Source organism: Limanda limanda, chromosome 1 (assembly GCF_963576545.1).
Source record: "Limanda limanda chromosome 1, fLimLim1.1, whole genome shotgun sequence".
Classification (NCBI taxonomy): Eukaryota; Metazoa; Chordata; class Actinopteri; order Pleuronectiformes; family Pleuronectidae; genus Limanda; species Limanda limanda.
Window position 1 is genome coordinate 16,996,952 of NC_083636.1, and position 19,840 is coordinate 17,016,791.

The 19,840-nt window shown below is 45.4% G+C and overlaps 1 protein-coding gene across 1 annotated transcript; it reads left to right on the plus strand.

Annotated features, from left to right (window-relative positions):
- Window positions 1-383: 383 nt before the first annotated feature.
- Window positions 384-19,584, plus strand: LOC133011332 (hepatocyte growth factor-like). The gene is made up of 18 exons (XM_061079044.1): window positions 384-447; window positions 4,254-4,410; window positions 4,545-4,657; window positions 5,241-5,352; window positions 8,834-8,976; window positions 9,511-9,631; window positions 9,808-9,926; window positions 12,434-12,605; window positions 12,783-12,934; window positions 13,820-13,913; window positions 14,977-15,116; window positions 16,968-17,000; window positions 17,245-17,353; window positions 17,443-17,517; window positions 18,231-18,368; window positions 18,465-18,571; window positions 18,690-18,823; window positions 19,408-19,584. Exons 1-18 carry the CDS (start codon window positions 384-386, stop codon window positions 19,582-19,584), a joined length of 2,160 nt encoding a protein of 719 aa, XP_060935027.1.
- Window positions 19,585-19,840: the final 256 nt, after the last annotated feature.

Below are 19,840 nucleotides of genomic sequence, written 5' to 3' on the forward strand. Positions count from 1 at the left end.
GTGAGAACCGATAGCAAAATAAGACACGGTACAATATTTGTTTGCAGGGTAAATTAACAGTTAGTTTTGTTGGTTGACATGATGAGGTACATTAGGAAAACTGTCACTAGAATTTACATCCGGCTGTATTATGGTAAGAAACCACAGCCGGAAGTTGTGTGAGCTGATTCCGCGGGACTTGACGGTAGGAGCCGCTGACAGAGGAGCGGATCACACCCGAGTCAAAAAAGGGGGTTGAACCGAGGACGTGTGGCTCCTTGGAACAGTGGCATCCGAGAGAGGACGGAGTGAGTCTAGAGCCGATCACCAGCCACCCGGGACTTCACTCAGCCACAGACACTTTCCTCCGGACTCGAACCTGCAACCACAGCCCCTGTGCCACCATGAGGATAAACGTATGGATTTACCAGGCTCTGGTGTGCGCTGCCCTCACTGTACTGGACTCAGGTAGGAGACACAGGAGATGAGGATTATCTGCATGAGTGGTGTTGATCTCATTTTTTATTTTATAACTCAAGACAAATCACCTCTAGGAATAAAAGTTAGAAAGTTAGAGAAAGTCCCAATTCCTGATGTTTTTTTAATTATTATTGTAAACTCAGGATTTACTTTAAAGCAGCTTAGAATAGAATTTGCATTCCTCTTATAGTTTCACCTTTCAACCACGTGTATAAGCATGTAAACACGACCTTCCTCTAATATTGATCATAGCTGCGAGAGTCACGGAACGAGCCTGATCACAAGTCTCGTCTTGCTCTGGGTCGTCTCCGCGTTTGATGCTCTCTGCGGTGACTAATGATGAAGATGAACCTGCTCAGGGCTGTTTACGCGAGGAGAGTCGACTAACTTTTTTTAACAAGGATTTTAAAGTGGAAGAAGGAGGAGAATCTCCCTGATGCCCTGGAGGACTGGTGCTCCTCCACTGTGCCATGTGGGTCAAATTGATCCATAAACAATTTGGTTTCTGTGGTGGAAGTGGATCCTCTGGATAAACCCCTTGTGCCAAATCCAGCCGCCCAACTGGTTCCCCACTACATCTGCTGATCTTACTGCTTTGTCGTTAAACTTTTTATACAGGTCATGGTCAATAGCATCTGTTGGGCCCGCGGCAGCGGCTCCTCTGGGGGGATGGAGCCGCCCCCCAAAAAGGCGAGCTCCGCGCTGCGCCATTACGCGCGGAGTCCCTTTTATCTGGTGGCCATGAGTGCACGGTCAGAGTGTCCCGGCTTCACATCTGCCCCCCGGCTGACATGTCCCCGAGTCAAAGAACTGAAGCCATAGTTACCACCTCCAGGGGGTGCCGACCCTGACCTCTGACCTCCGCCCCCCCCTCACTCCTGGAGTTGGGGAAAGTAAAACGCGCGCCTGAGCTGAGGTATTCGGTGTGTCCCGGTAGAGAGATAGAAAAGGTGTGTGTGTGTGTGTGTGTGTGTGTGGCAGAGGGGTGGGGGTGGGTGGGCAACATCTGGCCTCGGCGCTCAGTTCCACACTGTGTGCTCCCTGCATGGACCAGATGTAATGTCTGCTTAATTCGCACACACCTTTAACCTGCTGCTCCTCCTCCTCCTCCTCCTCATCTTCCTCATTCCACACATCTTTACAGTCTATTCGCACTGATAGATTCCATGATTGTTAATATTACTTTGCTCTGACAGGGGAACTCGACCAGCACACTTATTCAGCAGACGCTCGGGGTTCTGTGCTCAAGTGGAAGTGTCTGAGGAGGGTCAGAGTGTTGCTCCTTCACCTTTTTCCTCTCCCGATTTTTTAAGATCAAACCAGAAACCCACACCTGCGCCCCCTTCCCATTAAATGTCCTCCCTCTCTCACTCTCACCTCTGCCCGAGCACCTTTTTATCGTAATCTCCACCTTCAGCAAATGCTCTGGATTTTGGAGATAGCAGCGGTCTGACTGCGAGGAGAGGAAGAGACTAAGTGAAATCTAATTGAGCGGCCTGGCCAGACATCAGGGCTGGAGCAGCACGGTGATGAGTGCCAGATGTGGTCCAGTCCAACCCGAACATTAATAACACGTCCTCCCCGAAAACCATTCTCAACCACGAGGAGCCTCTAAACGCTCCACAGTTTACAGTATCTTAAGTACACACACAACTTCTTGTGTCGGATCTTGGCGCAGCAGCTCGTTGCTGTAACTCAGTAGCAGGAGGTTTTCCTGTGTGATTTATTTCGCACTTGCCCCCATAATTATAAACGGAAAAAATCTATTGTAGCCGAGCCACAGTGCATCTGAAGGTCTCGCTGCAGCCCCAGTATTTGCTCTACAAATCCATCCCACTGAAGGATGGGCTCTTAATATTTCCCAGTAGGTCAAAATGATTGATATGTATAGCAGGAGGATTTGGACTTAAAATATGCTTTTGTCCTGCTTTTGAACCCACTTGGATCTCTTTCACATGATGCTGTGTCTTTGCAATGATATAGTTCTCTTTTGATGTCCTTCCTCCAAAGGAGTGATTCGGAGCGAAAAGCCTATAAATTAGACGTGGAGAAGAATGCATCACAACATGTTATTTTGGAAATTTCTTCGCACATAGCATGTGTGTATTTCTTGCCATGTGTTGGATGCCGATTCCTCAGAGAATAATACAAACCTTTATTAGATAGTGGGAAACAATGACTGACTTTAGAACTTTTCCTTGTATTGGCATCTTGATTTGTTCATTAGAAAAACGAAAGCCTTTGCCCACAGCAGTGATTCTGTTTCGACATCTCCTGCCTGATAGGAGGTCATAAAGGTGAGTCATGGAATGATACTACAAAGTTGTAAAACTGTAAAAGAAAACTGTTCTGGCTCTGTCTCTGAGCAGTAAAATATGAGATATGAGATTTGCATAGATATGCATCACTGGAGCACAACCAGTACTCCCAGGTTTAAAGAGATTATTGTCTTCAGTCCCAGACTTACACTTACATACCTTACACCAGCTTTTTCTCAAACATAAACTTGTGCGATCCCTCGTTGTGGCCGGCCAGGCTGAAGATCTGGCGAAAAGTTCTTTAACGGGTTGCAAAACAAGCGGAGGTGTGAGGGGTTTGGCGCATTGATTTGCCAACATGTCAGTAAACACGGAGCATGAGGCAGACTGCAGCTAGAGAACGATTTCGTTGACAGCATGGGCCGGCATGTTCAATGTGCGACGGTGACGCTGTGCCGGTTTCCCTCCGTGTCGTCCGTGCCTAAACCGTGTAAACAGCATTCGAATATTTGAACCGCCAGGAGAAGACTCAAGGAAATATTCTCATTGCTTTGACAAGTTCATCCTCAGCCCTGGGAACTTGACATCAGCGGAGAAGCATTTGGCCGGGTTCTCCTGTGTTTGAGCAATGTGTGATGATGCTTTGTCAGTGAAGAGGAGACAAACTAATTCCACATGGTTTCTAGGATTTTCTTTTTTTTTGCATTTGACAGATAGCTGATAGTCAGGTGCAAACCAAAGCCTGCACATAAAGATGAGCGATGCGTATCGACTTCCTCCCTCTATCCAGAAATGAAGCCACAATATCCCAGACACCAGAGCTGCGATCTTATGGATATAGAGCCAGAGTTTGCACAGGACAGGTCGAGGGATGGAGCCGCGATTCTGCCAATTAACATCCTCTGCCAATTTTCAGCCGTTGCTAAACATCCCTACGTCGTCCCGTTGTACAAAATATAGGCTAAAATATCTAATTCAGGGGTCGTCATCTTGCTCTTGACTAATGATGAGTGAGTCCCAGCTATCAATCCTTAAGTTTCACCCCATTTTTACAGCAAATATTGAATTTGACGTGTACTTTGACTTTGCTTTTTTTGTTCCATGTCCCATCCGCTAACGTGGAGGAGGCAGGATTTATGACCAACACTACAGCCAGCCACCAGGTGGCGTTTAAAATGCTTCACTTTTGGGGGCGCAGTGGTTCCATCTTCACGTACAATCTCTGATGAGAAAAGGAGAATTAGTTGTGTTAATGGTTAAAAATACAACATAGCACCATATGAAATACAACTTCAGCCATTAAAATCTGGTAGATTGTCCAAATCTTCGACTGCCGCAAGTTGGATGACTCTGAGCTCTCCGGGTTATCCAAGTCATACTTACACATTTTGATGCTGATGTAAACCTTATTTAACAAACTAGAAACCTGCAGAACTCCCAGGTGAGGCGGTCGAGGCGTCCTTCACGGCGAACATAACGACTGTATCGAAACGTGCCAGAAGACGTTCTCATGCTGCATCTTGATTGTTTCCTCAGGTTTGTGCAGAAGGACCCATCAGTCGTTACAGCGGTATGAGAAGAGCGAGAGCCACATGCTGGTTTGCACAGACTGTCCTCAGGCCCCTCTGGTACGAAGCAACCGCTCGCAGGAGCAATGCGCTCGCAAATGCAAGAAGAAAAACTTCAACTGCAGGTGAGTTGTATTTTCTCATTCCGTCTCCACACATTTGTATCACTCCTCCTCTCCTCCTGCATGGACTCAGTATTTACATATTTCCCTTGTTTATCGTGGTCCCATCTCAACGACTTCCCGTGTGTCCTCGACAGGGCTTTCAACTTTCAGAAGCACAACAGGAAATGCTTCTTGCTTCCCTTCGACCGTTTCACCCACGGCGTGAAGAAGCAGGCCAACGTCAACTTTACTCTGTATGAAAAAAAAGGTGAATCCCAAAGTCTGACTCTGTTTTTTTTTCTCATGAGAACGCTCAGGTGCTGCAGGCCGGGGTTTCCACAGGGTTTGTCAGTGATTGCAGGTTGTTGGCCTTTCCAGATTTGTTAAGGTCTTTTTCTGTTGACACAATAAAAAGCAACCAACCCTACTGAACCCCCCCGGGCTGTTTAATCACTCTGGTGAGGTTTGTCGCTCGCATAAACATGCAGCCGACTTGAGTGGAGTGTAAACAATACAAAGATTCATTGTTTAGAGTCGGAGCGCAGCCTGTTGGAATCTAGCACTTTCGAATTTACGGCAAAACTTATGTAAATTCCAATCCCATTAAATGAACTTCAGGGAGTTTTCTGTTTTGGGAATAACACACAATAACACACAAGTGGTAAAGGTCTCATTGACCATACATGGTAAAATGTATTCCAGGTGGTCAGGTTAGCAAGAGGGAATAAACTTTAAATTTATGATACGCTGTATAAATTGGCACACGAGGAACACACAGCCACAGTTTGTATCAAAGGGAAAACATGAATGGATGTTTTCAAATGCTTTTTATCCCTTTGCCCTTTGCTCAGATTATATAAGGGAGTGTATCGTTGGCACCAAGGACTACAGAGGGAGGAGGTCTTGGACGAAGTCGAACATCACTTGCCAAGCTTGGTCAGATAATAACATCAATGAACACACGTAAGTCCTCTCATCTCCAAATGTACAAGTCAAACAAAATGCATTTTGTATGTGGGACGGGTGGATACGATTCACTTGTCACCTTGGGGCGTGCAGTGCCTTGGACGGTGGTGACTTTTAGAGAGGAGATGGTGTTAATTATTCATTTCCCCCTGGCCGCATTCCTGCAGCCTTCAAAGCCCAGCATGTCAAATCCTCTGGCCTCCGCCACCTTTCCGGATGCTCCTTCTTTATTTCTCTGTGTCTGATATAGAACAGGCCCCGGCAGCTGATTTACTGATGTTCAAATCATCCCCTTGCACCTCGGGGGTTAAGGGGAAGGCGGAGGCTCTGAGACGCTTGAACGTTTATCCAGAGTTATGTCAGATTTCTTTCAACACACGCAGGGATGTCCTCTCCAATGAGGCTGGTGTGTGTGACAGTGAAGGTCATCAGGTGTACAGTAAAGATGTGTTTTTCCACTGCTGCGGGAGAGTCCAGATCAGTGACTCTGCGAGGACGGTTCTGTGCCAGCATCTCATTAGTGGAGCTCATTAGTTACGAGATATTTTAACTGTGATGGGGGCAGGTCAGGGGGGGGTGCAAGGCAGAATAATAAGGGTTTGAAGAAGTACAAGGGGGGGGTTGAATGAAAGAAAGAAACATGCAGAAAGATTTATGGACTTTGTGGAAGTAAAGTTCTGTCTGTTGTCCAGCTGAGCTCACAAAGCCACAGCCATGAGGGGAAATACAAGATCAGTGATAACAACACTTTGCAGTGTTGGTCCCCGTCTCCTCCTTTTGTCTTCTACAGTTAATCAATCCTCTATTCCCATTTTACAAGCAGTTATTCACATCAGGAGCCTTTTAGTCATTGTTTATTTGACACATGCTTTCAGGCTCCTTCCTTCATGGCAAATGTAGCGTCTGACAACATCGCTTTTGGCTTGTCAACAACTTTCAACTTTCAAAGGGTCAAAGCGAGCTTTACTTAAGGGAGATTTAGAGCCACTGTGGGGTTACCTAACATGGGACCGTCCCGCTGTGTGATAATTACCACCATAATGAACCACGCACCATTTGAGTCTCAGGTAACTATTATTTTCACGCTTGACCGATCACCATGGGGCAGGGGTGATTTCTCAGGAGGTTCCCTTCCAGGAATGGGACTTCCACCTGTTGTCTATATTTAGTGTTTGAACAGCGGTGTGTGCTGATGCCCGGCCAAGCCTGGAGAGAGGAATGGAACATTGTGATTCATATTCTTAATAATAGATAACATCGCAGTCATTTGTTTATTCCCGCAGAGACCTTAATTTATTTTTCTGCACTTTTCCACTGGGAGGTCTGTTAGCGCTGTTGGCTTCAGAAACCCACTGGTGCATACTGGATTTTTATGTTTTGCTCAAAGGAAAAGGTTGTTTTGTTTTTTGAAAGTAAAAAGAAAAACTCTAGGAATGATTCATGTGTCTCAATCTGAAGCTTTCACCCACAGACAGTGAGTTTAGCTTTGCGGGAAAACTCAAAACTATAGGAAACTGTTAGCATGGCTTGTCTGATGCGAGCTGAACTGGCCGTTAGCGTAGACGTATATAAAGATGGACGACGCAGCTCTACTTCCTCCCATTTCTTCCTCCTAGCTAAGCTTAAAGTTTGCGTGCTCCAGATCTTTACATCTTACTCTCAGCAAGACAGTGAGTCGGTGTACTCCCCCAAATGTTGATTCTTTCCTTTCAGGACAGTTCAGCAGATGTCAGCTGTCACACTCTGCTTCCAAACAGCCTGTATTTATGTCTCAATATTTATCAAGCAACCCTCTAACCCCTCACTTCCTTTAATCGTTTCCGTCTTTCACTCCTCTGGATGCTGCAGCACCGAAGCGTGACCGTGTTGGTTCCCCAGTCGCCAGGTGCACGTTGCTGGACATTTCGCAGCAGTTACTTCAGGTCTAGATTTCATCTTTAGCGAAATCCCAAATCTAGCCAATATGTTAAGTCGGCCCAGGGAGCGAAGCATGTGTGCATAGTGTCCGCCTGCGCTCCGATGGGAACTGAATCTGGCAAGAAGATGAATAACTGGCCAACATCTGTTAGCACAACATCATTATGGATAACTTGTTCCCATGGCACGGCCTTTTACGGACTCTCACCAGATGCGGCCTCTTTTGTGACGTGACAGACCATGTAATTCCATTTTATAAATTAGGGACACTGTACTATGATAGAAATATATTAAGCGTATGAGTTACACACAACAGATGTGAGTTTTGGCGCTTGGCTCAGTGCGGCTTTGGAGCAAGTGTTTTGTTTTAGTCAAATGTGTAAGTGAAATGTCAATGTTAGACTTAACCCTGTTGTACTCTGACACTTGTAGGAATTACAATGCGGTTGAAACCCATTCTCCTTTAGCTCTGTCTGTCCTTGGGCCAAGTTATATGTCTGACATTTCCTCCACGCCTGGGCTGAATGATATTACGCATTTGTGTAGAAGCCTTGCATAAACCCCAGGGCGCAGGGGGAGAGCAGAGCAGACTCTCCCAGGAAAAGAGTCATTGCCTGGGGTAGAACGCTCAGACAAGCTGCTGAAGGGAGGGAGGGCTCTGGTTCTCTCTCCACGTCGTTCCCTGCAGATGTTTTTTTTTTTCTTTCTTTCTTTTTGCATCATCAGTTAAACACCGAGCAACTTTTTGGCTCATTCCATTCAATCTGCTCACTTTCTCTTTTTTAACCACTAAAGTTTCACGTGTTTTCTTCTTCTCCTCCGTTTTGCAAAAAAACTTTTTCTTTTTCTCCACCCTCCCCTTCTCCGTCTCCCTGGGTGGGAGGGGAATGCGGTCGACATGGATCAGGGGGGTGCTGACATGCCAGCTTTTAATCATCCTGCCCTGACACAAGGCGGATTTCACACACTGTCCATTTAGCGCGGGGATCCCATGCCTCTCCCGGCGCTCGCGTCCCACATGTTTGCTTTCGCCTGGTTCTTTTTCTTACGGCCTCACAGCGGCTCGGTCACACTGGCGTGATGTAGCCGTTGACAGAGAGGGATTAGGTTTAGACGTGTTCAAAGGCTGCCAGTAAATGACCCGCTTGGGCTGCTCCAAGTGGTTCGTGGCGTGGTTCTGTGCTGCTGGTGGTCACTGTGCTGTGACCAAGTCTGGCTGCTTCACACATGAGGGACCCGGGACATGGCAGCAATCAGTGTGGCAAGCCGCCCGAAAGGTGCAAACCTGGAGAGGAGAGACGTATTGATGACCTACTTTGCATAAGATTGCCATGACTGCTTTCTTCTTGGATTTAAAATGTCATCTGGTCACATAATGGGCACTAAGATTTGTTGAAACTGGGTTAACATCTTAATGGAATGAATTTATTTTGCTTGCATCTGAGAGCACTAGCAGACAGGTACAACGCTGTATATACTAGCGGTGCAGCCAAGTGTGCAAGTACTCCCTAAAATGTATTTGTACAGCTTACAGTATCAGGTAACACTTTCTCCCTTGCAGGTTTTATCCTGATAGTTTCCCGGCGGAAGACCTGAGGGAGAACTTCTGTCGGAATCCCAAGAACGATCCAGGTGGTCCGTGGTGCTACACCACTGACCCCAATGTGCGAGTGGAGGAGTGTGGTGTGCCACAGTGTTCGGAGGGTAAGGCCCTCCGAAACATCATTACAGGACAATTACATTCGGTCAGCTTTAGCAGAGCAGATACCTCCACTAAGGCCCAACCGTCCCCATTAATCCATAATGTTTGTTTGGACATAGTGAGACAACTATTCAAGATACATACAAACTGTTCATTCCTCAACTAATCCACATAATCTCAGCTACACATTGGTATTTACATGTTTATACCCTAAAGTTTTCCTCAAATTGCCTTATCTCGTGAATCCTTGATCCACCGCATTGTCCAGATCTGTGCAAGAATGTGATGGGTTATTTTCTGACCCATGTCTTATGCTTCCACCAATTTTCTTAAAAAATCCGATCAGCAGTTTTTTACCTAATCCTGCAGGCGAATTTACAAACAAACAATTCAGTAACTTTATTGGCGGAGGTGATAACTCAGTTCACGTCAGAAAGCCAAACAGGGTTAAATCAATCTTTATGTGGTATATATATATTTGTCTGTGTCTTATAAAGTCACAACACGAGTAACGTTAAGTTTTGCTTTGTTGACAGACGTCTGTATGACGTGTAACGGGGAGGATTACCGAGGCAAAATGGACCATACAGAGAGCGGAAAGGAGTGTCAGCGGTGGGACTCAGTGAGGCCTCACAAACACCTTTTCCAGCCCAAAAAGTGAGAACTATACTCTAACATTTCTCACGTACAACACCCGCCTACGCCCATGACAGATGCTTAAATAAATGACGCTAATACTCGAGGGAGGTAGACCTCACCAGTTGTTATGACTTACTTCTCTCCCTCCTCATTACGTCTTTTCCTCCCCTCTTCCCCTCTGTTTCCTCTCTCAGGTATCGTGGCAAAGATTTAAAAGACAACTACTGCCGTAACCCGGATAATCGTCGTGGTCCCTGGTGCTACACCATGGATCGGAAAACCCCATGGGAGTACTGCAACATCACTGTGTGTGGTACGGACCTTTGCACTGTACACACTCAGACCTGGGGCCTGGGCTTTGTGGACAAGTCTTTAACAAATCAGCGGGAGACAAAATTACTGTTATATGCTGATTTATGGGTTTTCGTTGCGTCTGGTTTTCCTTCATGTCTAGTACCCTCACAACCTGATAACAAGTAAAGCCCCTTTCAGACATTGAGTCCCAAGCATTTTTGGGAGTTTGCCTTTCACATGTGAAAGATGCAGCAGGAGATTGTCTGGGTCAGATGTCCGGAACCCCTTCAGGCGAGGAGTAACTACTAGGTAGAGCACGCAAGAGGCAGGACAGGTCGTGTAAAGCTGTGGAAAACACGTGTTATTACCCGAAGCTCTCAAATTCTGTTGTCTTTCCAAGTTGACATCTTCGTCAGCATCTACTAAGTGTGTGGCTCCTCAGATATTTGTATTTTCCAGACATTTAACCTGGCGCTTGGCTGGGAAAGTTATGGAAAATGTGTGGAACAGCTGACGGAAATGTCCCAACTTCTGTGCATGTCTCACACAGTTATGAATCTATTGTAATATTCATAGCATTTAGGATCCCTTGCTTGGCTTTGGGACAGACCAGTGGCGGTTTAGCACTTCCAGCAAGTGGTTTGAGTGCGTCAGGGAGTTTGCTACATGCAGGACTTTGGCGGTTTTGAGGTTCTTGCGGTCAGGACCCCTGCAGAGCCTCAAGTCTTCTGTTTACCCAGCTCTGTGTTTCATGTGGTGCTTGGGTTCAAATCCCTGCACCTCAACAAGGAAGGGTAAATAGGTTGTTGGTAAATGGTCGAGTATGACTTCAGATAGCATGTAGTACTTTGCTGAGACCACTCACAGATGACTAGGGGCAGTAAAGCAGAGGACTACAATAGAGGCTACTATACTGCAATGTCCCACATTGCCACTGGAAGGTTTAATAGTGGTTTTAGTACTGTGAACTATCGTTTTTGACATTTATATATTTGGAGACAAGGGGCAAATTATAGGGAAAAGCTTATTTAATTTGCAAAGAACAAAACAGTTGCAGATGCCTCCATGCATGACTTGGGGGGGGGGGTCAGTGGATTGTGTGTGGAGAATTAAAACCCCACTGAGAACAACAGTCTCCATCCCCATGATCAAAACAAGAAGTGATGGAAATTCTTTTGAAACAATGGCGTTTGATCCCCGTTCAGAGACTTAGAGACGTGGGATCGATGCCCAGATGCACTGAGGCTGTTTGGAGGCTTGTGGTTACTGAAAACCTTATTAAGATTTAGTAATTTGTTGTCACCAATTTTGAATATTATTGTTGAAAGGGCTTGTGGCTTGTCAGGAAATGACACAGTATTTACACAATTCCCATTTCCAAGGACGTCACTGTTTGCTCTTTGAAATTGAGATGGGGTATTTTTTCTGTTTGCAAAATTTGTTTTTCCGATTTTATTATTGTATTATTTGCCCGTTTCACATGAGTCTGATTGAGGTGTAGTGTAGAACACTGGCCTCCGTGTTTAATATAGAAGAAGAAAAAGAAAGAGTGGATGCCAAAAGGAGGTCGCACCTTTGGAAAATTTGATTTTTTCACTGAACGCGCTTTGAAATATTCCCACATGCTCAATGACAAACACACAAAGCATCTCTCCTTGTCTCTGACGGCTGCTTACACACATGCACTATACAGTACAGGTTGTGATTTACAGCCTGGGCGGAGGATCAGCATTTGTCCAGATGTGTGTATCCCTCAATGCCTGCCCTCGGAAAGATAAAAACCACTGACCTGTGCTACGCACTGCACACAGACACTGGCATGCATTACATCAAGCCAAAGAATCCCTCTTTTCCACCCGCCTGCTCGTCTCTGCCTCAAAACTTCTGCTTCACTCCTCCATCTTCTCCAATCTCATTTGTCAAAGGCTAAAGAAACAGAGACAGAAATCCGGAGGGGAGAAGTCGCTCCCTACGTACCGGCTTTTCCTGCTCTGCTGAAAAGCTGAATTCCATCTGAAGATGTTTGGAATAGTTTTCCGGTGGATAAAGTTGCCCCAGTCGGACCAGGCAGGATGGGATATCTTTGTTTGGGCTGAAATAAACAAATTCAAACCCTGATCCTGAAGCTTTTGATGTTTAATTGCGAGGCTAAATATGTGTTCGTGAATATGAACCGAGCTCCGGGAGTTTCCCGACAACAACCTGTGACATTGTGTGGTGTCAGCAGGTTAGATAACTGCATATTGTTGTGGATGTCCCTACGTGCAAGAATGTGGGGCATTGGTGTTATGAATACACATAAAGTTTCCTATCGCAGCAGAGGCGAAGAGGGGGAGGCTACTGTTTTTGATCATCTGTCTCTATGTTAAACACGACACATTCTTCTGGGGATTAATATCTCCCTCAGTCTCTCCCTCCCTCCTTTCTGCCTTCAGTGTTTTACGTCTCCCTCTCTTTTTCTTTGCCCTCTTTTCTCAAACTTTTTCCACAATTACAAATCTACGTTTTTTTCTCTTTTTTTGCTAGAGTCTGACTCCAGCGAGGACACAGACGTCAATGTCACGACGTCCTGTGTCCAGGGGAAGGGGACGGCTTACCGAGGCACAACGTCTGTCACTCCTGAGGGCGTGACGTGTCAGCGCTGGGACTCCCAGTTCCCCCATAACCACTCGTTTCTGCCCCAGAACTTCAAATGCAAGTGAGTCACGCTTGTTTGGCGGCTCCTGATTGGTTGGATTCAGTCCCCTGTGCGTGGTCATGGAGGCGATTTGTTCGTTTCATGCATTCGACTGTTGAAATGCCAAGAAAACGGATTTCGGAGTTCTTAGCCACGCTGCAAAAAACACAGTCATCAGCACCATGATTTAAATTGTAGCTTGTGTGTGTGCCACAGAGACCTGCGAGAGAACTACTGCCGTAACCCCGATGGAGCAGATTACCCATGGTGCTTCACTACAGACCATAAACAGAGGAAAGCCAACTGCACCCACATCCCCAGGTGTGATGCTGAGGCCACACAAAAAATAGGTAAATGGCTTAAAAGCTTGATTTTAAAGGAACAGTTTGACTTTTGAGTTTTGGGGGAATATGCGCATTATACTGTAGATATGAAGCTAGATGCAGCAGCTGGAGTTATTTTTTCAGTTGGATTTTGACATAAATTTAAAGATATATGGATTAAGGAATGTTTTTAACCTTTGGACAGAAAGAGGCCAACTCTTTCTCCCTGTTTATAGGCTAAGCTTAACTAAGCAAAACAGCTGCTGGCTACTATTGCTGCATTTTCAGCTTTCAGAAATGAGCTTTCATCCAACTTAGCAAGAGAGCAAATGTTTAGCATTTACCAACATGTGAACTATTCCTTCAAGTCTTTCAAAGCCTTTTCCAGGTGGCGATTGTTTTAAGAGTTGACAATTATTCAATAATTGGATTTGAAATAGCGGACTACAGGTGCTTGTCAAGTTTTTGCAAAAAGAATCACACATTCGATATTTTTCCCACAGGACTGGACCGCTTGGCAACTGCCCAATGAATTCCCGCTTCATGGGAGATCAAAACACCAGACCCTGTCGATAGTTCTCGCTGTCATTTCCCATCTTTCTCTGCTTTGCGTTTCAAAAGACCAGACATGTCAAAAAGCGGCTTATACAAACCCTCCTCTGATTCTGTTTAAGAGAAAAGACGGAGCACGCTTTAAATGTTCTAATAGATCTGAGAACCACCAGTTACGCAGGGGCCCTTGACATTAGACTGATGCAAACCACAAGGAGAACACCAAACATCCGAATCCCTTTCCTCGTCTCCGCACACACATGAACGTTCGTTTGCGAGTCAGCCCGCTCACAGACTGTATTTAGGGGTTTCAGAAACTGCTAAAATACACAAAAATAACCATATCCTGTTTTTCCTCAGAGTGTTACGAGGACGTCGGAGAGATGTACCGGGGAACTTTATCCATAACTCGCTCTGGGATTCCCTGTGCCAACTGGTCACATCACATAGACAGGTAACAAACTCATGGATTCTGCATTGTTGTGTGTCCTGTGTCTCCTCCCCCTCACTCCCAGTCGAGCTTCAGCTGCGTTAGGAAACACTGGAAAATGTTTCCTAGAGAGGCTGACATTCTTTTCAGTGTTTGTTGACAACTTAGCTCCCATTGCCATGTGAAAATCCCTTTCATATGAATGAAGCTAAGCAGTGAAAACAAACAGCGGGAGGAAATCGGGGGGGGTTCCTCAGGGGTCAATACGTGGCCCAATTATTATTCATCTAACTGTCGAGAGGAAACCCTGGGGTGCTCTCCCAGTGACCCATCATGATGGAGAGGCGGCCCACTGCGGGGCTGTTGCTTCATGCTCGAGTCAGGCTGTTGGAATTACTTAATTTATAGGAATTTTAAAAGCCAAAATGGCACAGACAGATGGACATGTTCCAGAGCCGACCCCTGACCCCAGGAAGTGATTTCTGAGGGAAGCAGATCAAAGCCAATCAGCTCCCTCGCGTTGACTGCAGCCAGCGAGTCTATCCTGCTCAAGGTCAAGGGTCGTCCCAGGAAAAAGCGGCTGAGAGCAATAGCTTGTTTTACAATCTCCTGGGATGTGGCATTATCTTCACCTCCTGACAAATTGTTGTCTATTGCCTGGCATTGTGTTTTGTACCCACTAGCTGCTTTCCAGGGATGTCTGAGAAGGTTATGTTTAATTTTAGTGGGACGCTGCAAAAAAGACACAATTAAACGTGAATTTGTTCCACGGAGGATGTGGCTCCTACTGGTCTGAGCCCTGCCGAATGCTTAGAGTGCATACTTTCATACTCCCATGAGCACGCTTCACAAATCTCTGCGTTTCCTTCTACGGGCTCAGTGCAGCGAATGCAGAGGATTGATTGCACTATAGGAAAGCCAGAGTGAGACTTTCCAGGCACACACCGCGGTTACTTACAGTGTATATGAACTGTACGTGCATAAAGGTGTAACCACGACTTGGCCGTGTGCATGTGACACGGGCCAGCGTGAGCTCTGTGCAGAATAACAAATGGAACATGAGAATCTGTATTTGTGTGTTTTACAGTGGGGATTCTCACTCTACAGTGTCCCATGTAGGGCTGGAGAACAACTACTGCCGGAACCCGGACCGGGACAAGCACGGCCCCTGGTGCTACACCAATCCAAATAACCGCCTGGCCTGGGACTACTGCAAACTGAAAAACTGTGAGTGGCTTAAATAAACTTGTTTCCTCTCTCGTCCATCTAAGTAACAGTGGATACGTCCGGGTTCATCTATCACATTTTTATTGTGTAGCCCATATTCACTATTTGTCTCATGGGGATTAGGGTTATGTTTGCCATTCATCTATTTGTAGTGAAAAAGTATAATTTACAAACAAAGATGAGGGGAAAAAAGAATTTGAGAAGAAGTACAAACTTAATTTTTTTTTATTTTCACCCCTTCTCCATAAACCATGAACTAATAATTATCTTATAAACATTAACAGACTCATTTGTTGTGTTGAACTCATGTCTGCATGCTGCTAGAACACCTGTAAAAACAGAGTGTTTTCACCGATACAACAACAAGCGTCAACATGCTCCTGACTGAGTCTGAGAGCTGCAGGGGGGAGTTTCCTGCACTGTTTTCCAGTCTTTGTGCCAAGCTGATCTTGCCGGCTCATGGCATTAGCTTCATACTTACCACACAGACGTCATGTATCTCAACCTTGGCCTCAGCAAGAAGGGGAAAATAAGCTTGTTTGAGGTTCTTTCAGAATAGATGTTGGATTCATTCGTTTTAGAATCAATTAATCTCTCACAGTCGTAATATTACAAGAATAAAGTGTATTTTAGGCTACGTGTCATTTCAGAGTGGGAGTTTCAGAATGCCAGCCTGTTGTTGCCTGCATTAAAATGAGGAATATGGAGCCTATTCTTTCATAATACTTTACGAAATACTTCATCTTTTTGCACATCAGCCCCACATTATCATAAGTAATCGTACTTTGCAAAGAGTGATGGAAAACATCGACTTTGACTCTAGACATCTCCAATTGTTTGGTCCTCAATAGGCCCTAACACTCGTAAAATGTTGCTCTAATTAGATGCAAAGAGTTCACCACATTTCCCAATGTGTGTTTAATGTACCGACATCTGAAAGCATCTTTATGCAATTTCCCCCATGATTTACTTCCTCTTAAATATGCTTGTAAGCACATGGTGGCTATAAACCTTGTGTCCCGCTCGGAAATTACGACCACTCGTTTGCAACATTGTGGTGAAGGTATGTGACACAAGCCAGGGGAAAAAATTAATAGCACTTCTTCACAGGCTTCTAAACATTTGGAATCAAAGAACCCGTTTAAAGTTTCCCGTGCTGCTTTATGCAAAAGTTTTCAGGGAAGTGATTCTGGTGTCAGCTCAGGACAATGTGGGCCTGATCTCCTTTAGCTCCTTTAATCCTCCAGGCAGGTGATAAGTATTTGAACAATGTCGCTCAGATTCCAGCTGCTTGAAAACAGAAAACTAATATTTGACTCTCAGATTTGTCCAAAAAAACACCTTAAATAGGTCGTGTATTGGCGTTTGATACAAAGCCGAGGATGATTTTATTTCATCGACTCCACCTATAATGTCATAATCTTTATTTCACACAGCCTAGCTGGTGGCTTATGTAATGTGTTTAGCTGCGGTTTAGTCCAATTGGCGGAGAATAACCGTGATGCCCAAACAGCAAACAGATGCAGGACTGTGCTGTCATCCTTTTAATCCAGAAAATGGCTGGTTTCAATCATGTTGCGTCCAAGAGCCTCTTTCGAATGGCTGCACCATAATTACCGTAATGTAAAACATGTCCTGCATGCAGCTTTTGAGGTCTTGAGCAAATTTCATCCCGTCTCGCGGTCGCTAACTGATGTAGCCTCCGATAGCGACTCGGATCTGAAGTGCTCGCAAAGTAAAGAAAGGTGCGGTCCGCGTCTGAGGTTTTGTCTCGTTTCAAGGTCGACGGGTCAGAATTATTCCCGCGGCTGTCACGTCTCTTCTTACCATTTTCTCTTTCCCTTCTATCAGGTGAATCATCTACAGTAGCTCCTCAACCAAGCAGTGAGTATCACTTTGACTTATCTGGCTTTTACCAGTCTGGTCCTCTTCCTCCTCCTCTTATCTCTAATCTCTTCCCTTTTAAACGCTTTACATTGAATCCATCTGCTGTCATTTACCGGACTAAGCCAATCATATTTTATGGTCCTGCTTTGACATTTTTTTAACAAATCTTTTCCCATTGAAATTAGATGACCCATCCATCAAAAATAAACAGCATTCAAAATGTCTCCTTTTTCTTTTAAAGATCTAACCCGACCAAAGATATCCTGCTTCGTGCACATAAACACCAGAATAGTCGGCGGACATCAAGTGCGAGGGACAGACGGCAGCTGGGTGGTGAGCATCCAAAGAGAGTAAGTCCTTTTATCTCTCTGTGTTTATACAGATTCTCCTTCGTCCCACCGGTCGTGAATATAACAGTCTTCTTCACGTTGTTTCTCAGGAAGGCTCATTTGTGTGGCGGCTCGCTGATCAGAGAGGACTGGGTTTTGACCGACCAGCAGTGCTTCACCTCCTGGTAATTCCGAATTTTTATTGTGTGTCTGACTTCACCAGATCCTAACATGTGGAACAAAGCAGTTGGACTGGAGATCTGTTTAACTTCTGCTGTTGTCGGAGCCGCTCGTATACTTGCACATGTAATATCTCTGTCATCTGCAGCAGTGGTTTTAATGGAGACCTCCCTATATGTGTGGTAATGTGCTGTACTGTAGGTATCACATGTGGTGTAGATCAGCAGCTTGTAGCTGATACTGTGAAGTGGAGGAACTCGCTTTTTTTCATGCTTTTTTCAGCCTTGCAGGTTTTGAAGGCTTATGATGAAAATATTGCTTCTAATATTGAATTAACTGATATCATGTGCGTTGTGCATTGATGGATTTTCTGTTTAAAATTGAATGGAATGGTTTGACAACATGCAACCCAACTAGATCTGCACTCAGTAGATCTCTGAGGCCCAACAAGATCTCGAATTACTCCCTGTGAAAATGTGAATAAAAGAAAAATCTCACAATGTTAAAGAAATCCTGGATCCGCCCCCTGATCTGGATTTAACCGAACCCTCAATATTCAAAAGTGGGCCCACTGTAGATCTGAGCCTTGAGTTCTCTAACGTTCCTTCGTTGATCACTCAACCTGACCAAATTAACCTCTGATCAAAGTGGTGGCCCGACTACACAAGTCACAAATACTGCAGGTTCTCCATCTCACACTGGTCCTTGTGGTCTTCAGTGTTCCAGATCTCAGGGATTACAGCGTGCAGGTTGGTCTGCGCCACCTCAACCAGTCGTCGCACCACCCGAGGCTGCGCATCTCACGCCTGATCTGCGGCCCAGAGGGATCCAACCTGGTCATGCTGAAACTAGCAGAGTGAGTTTCCAGCCACCACTGATATTTAAGATCTGAATATGAAACTGTATTACTGTTAAAGTATAATTAATGGACTGTTGTGTGTTGTTGTTGTAGCCCTGCGCCTGTGTCTGAAGGTGCCTCCACGATTCATCTTCCAGTGAAAGACTGTCACATCCCAGAAGGCACCAACTGCACCATGTATGGATGGGGCGAGACCAAAAGTACTGCCTTCACTTGCCAATATGCCAAAACGCCACATTCCATCACCATTCCAATTAAAGATATGTAAACGTGTGTGAAATCTGACACTCTCTGGTTCCTGCGTTCTTCCCCTCACAGACGCGGGACACGACGAGGCCCTGAACACGGTCACCATGCCGATGGTCAACAATGACATGTGCTCGCAAATCAAAGGGGACGCCGGGGAAAGCAGGATATGCGCCGGTGGCATGAGAGGAGAAGGTGTCTGTGATGTAAGGAGAACGTGATTGTACAGTGCTCACAATGTCATCGAGCCGCGGAACAAAACACTCTGGCAACAGCTTGAAATGTAGTTTTCTTTGGAACTACTTTCTCCTGGAGAAATAGTCCCAATGGAAATGTTCAACCTTGAAGTTGGGGCTTAAGGGGAAATGCATGACTGTATGTGAAGGTGGACAACATCACTGCTTACCAAAAGTGAAGCCAAATCATCTTGATCAACCCCTAGTGGCTAGCTGCAGTATCGGTCATATGTCCTGCTACCTCCATGTTTGTGGATGGAACATGGATCAAACTTAAAAGTACACATTAAATACTTTTTCTGAAATTTTGGGTACTTGGTTACTACTTGGTTTTAATTCAAGTTAAAGATTTATTTTCTGGTAAATTTCATTTAAATTTGTGATTTGATAAAACAATGAGAATCTTCATGACTGAGAGCAGAGACTCCCTCGTGATTGGTTGAGGGCATCTTTCATTTCGAAATTATTTCAAAAGCGTGATATCTTGGGATATTTGGGCTTAGCTTTGAATTTTCTTTGTTTCTGATGTTTTATTCTCTGCCCTTCTCTCACAGAGAGATAACGGCGGCCCGTTGGTCTGCCAGGAGCATGAGCGCAAAGTTATCGTTGGCGTGAGCATCCAGAGGACAAAATGTGCCTCGTCGCAGCCTGCACTCTTCGTCAACGTCGCTTTCTACTCTGAGTGGATTTATAAAGTGTTCAAACTTTACCCCAGCCCGGAGAGGAACTGAAATCAAATCCGGAGCGTACCACAGCTGGCGAGAGGTGGGAGGCGACTCTGGGTCGGACCTCCCCGGCTCGGACCGCAGGGGAGACATGAGGAGAAATCACCAGTTTGGGGAATTTAGCGGCCGAGGCTGTCGTTTCACCGAGAGGACAGGGACTCGTGATTGAAGACTGGATACGATAAAGGGGAATCTCCCGCGTTCCCCCACATGCAGGTTCAGAACATTGTAACGACCAAAGTCTTGGGCACATGGACGACGT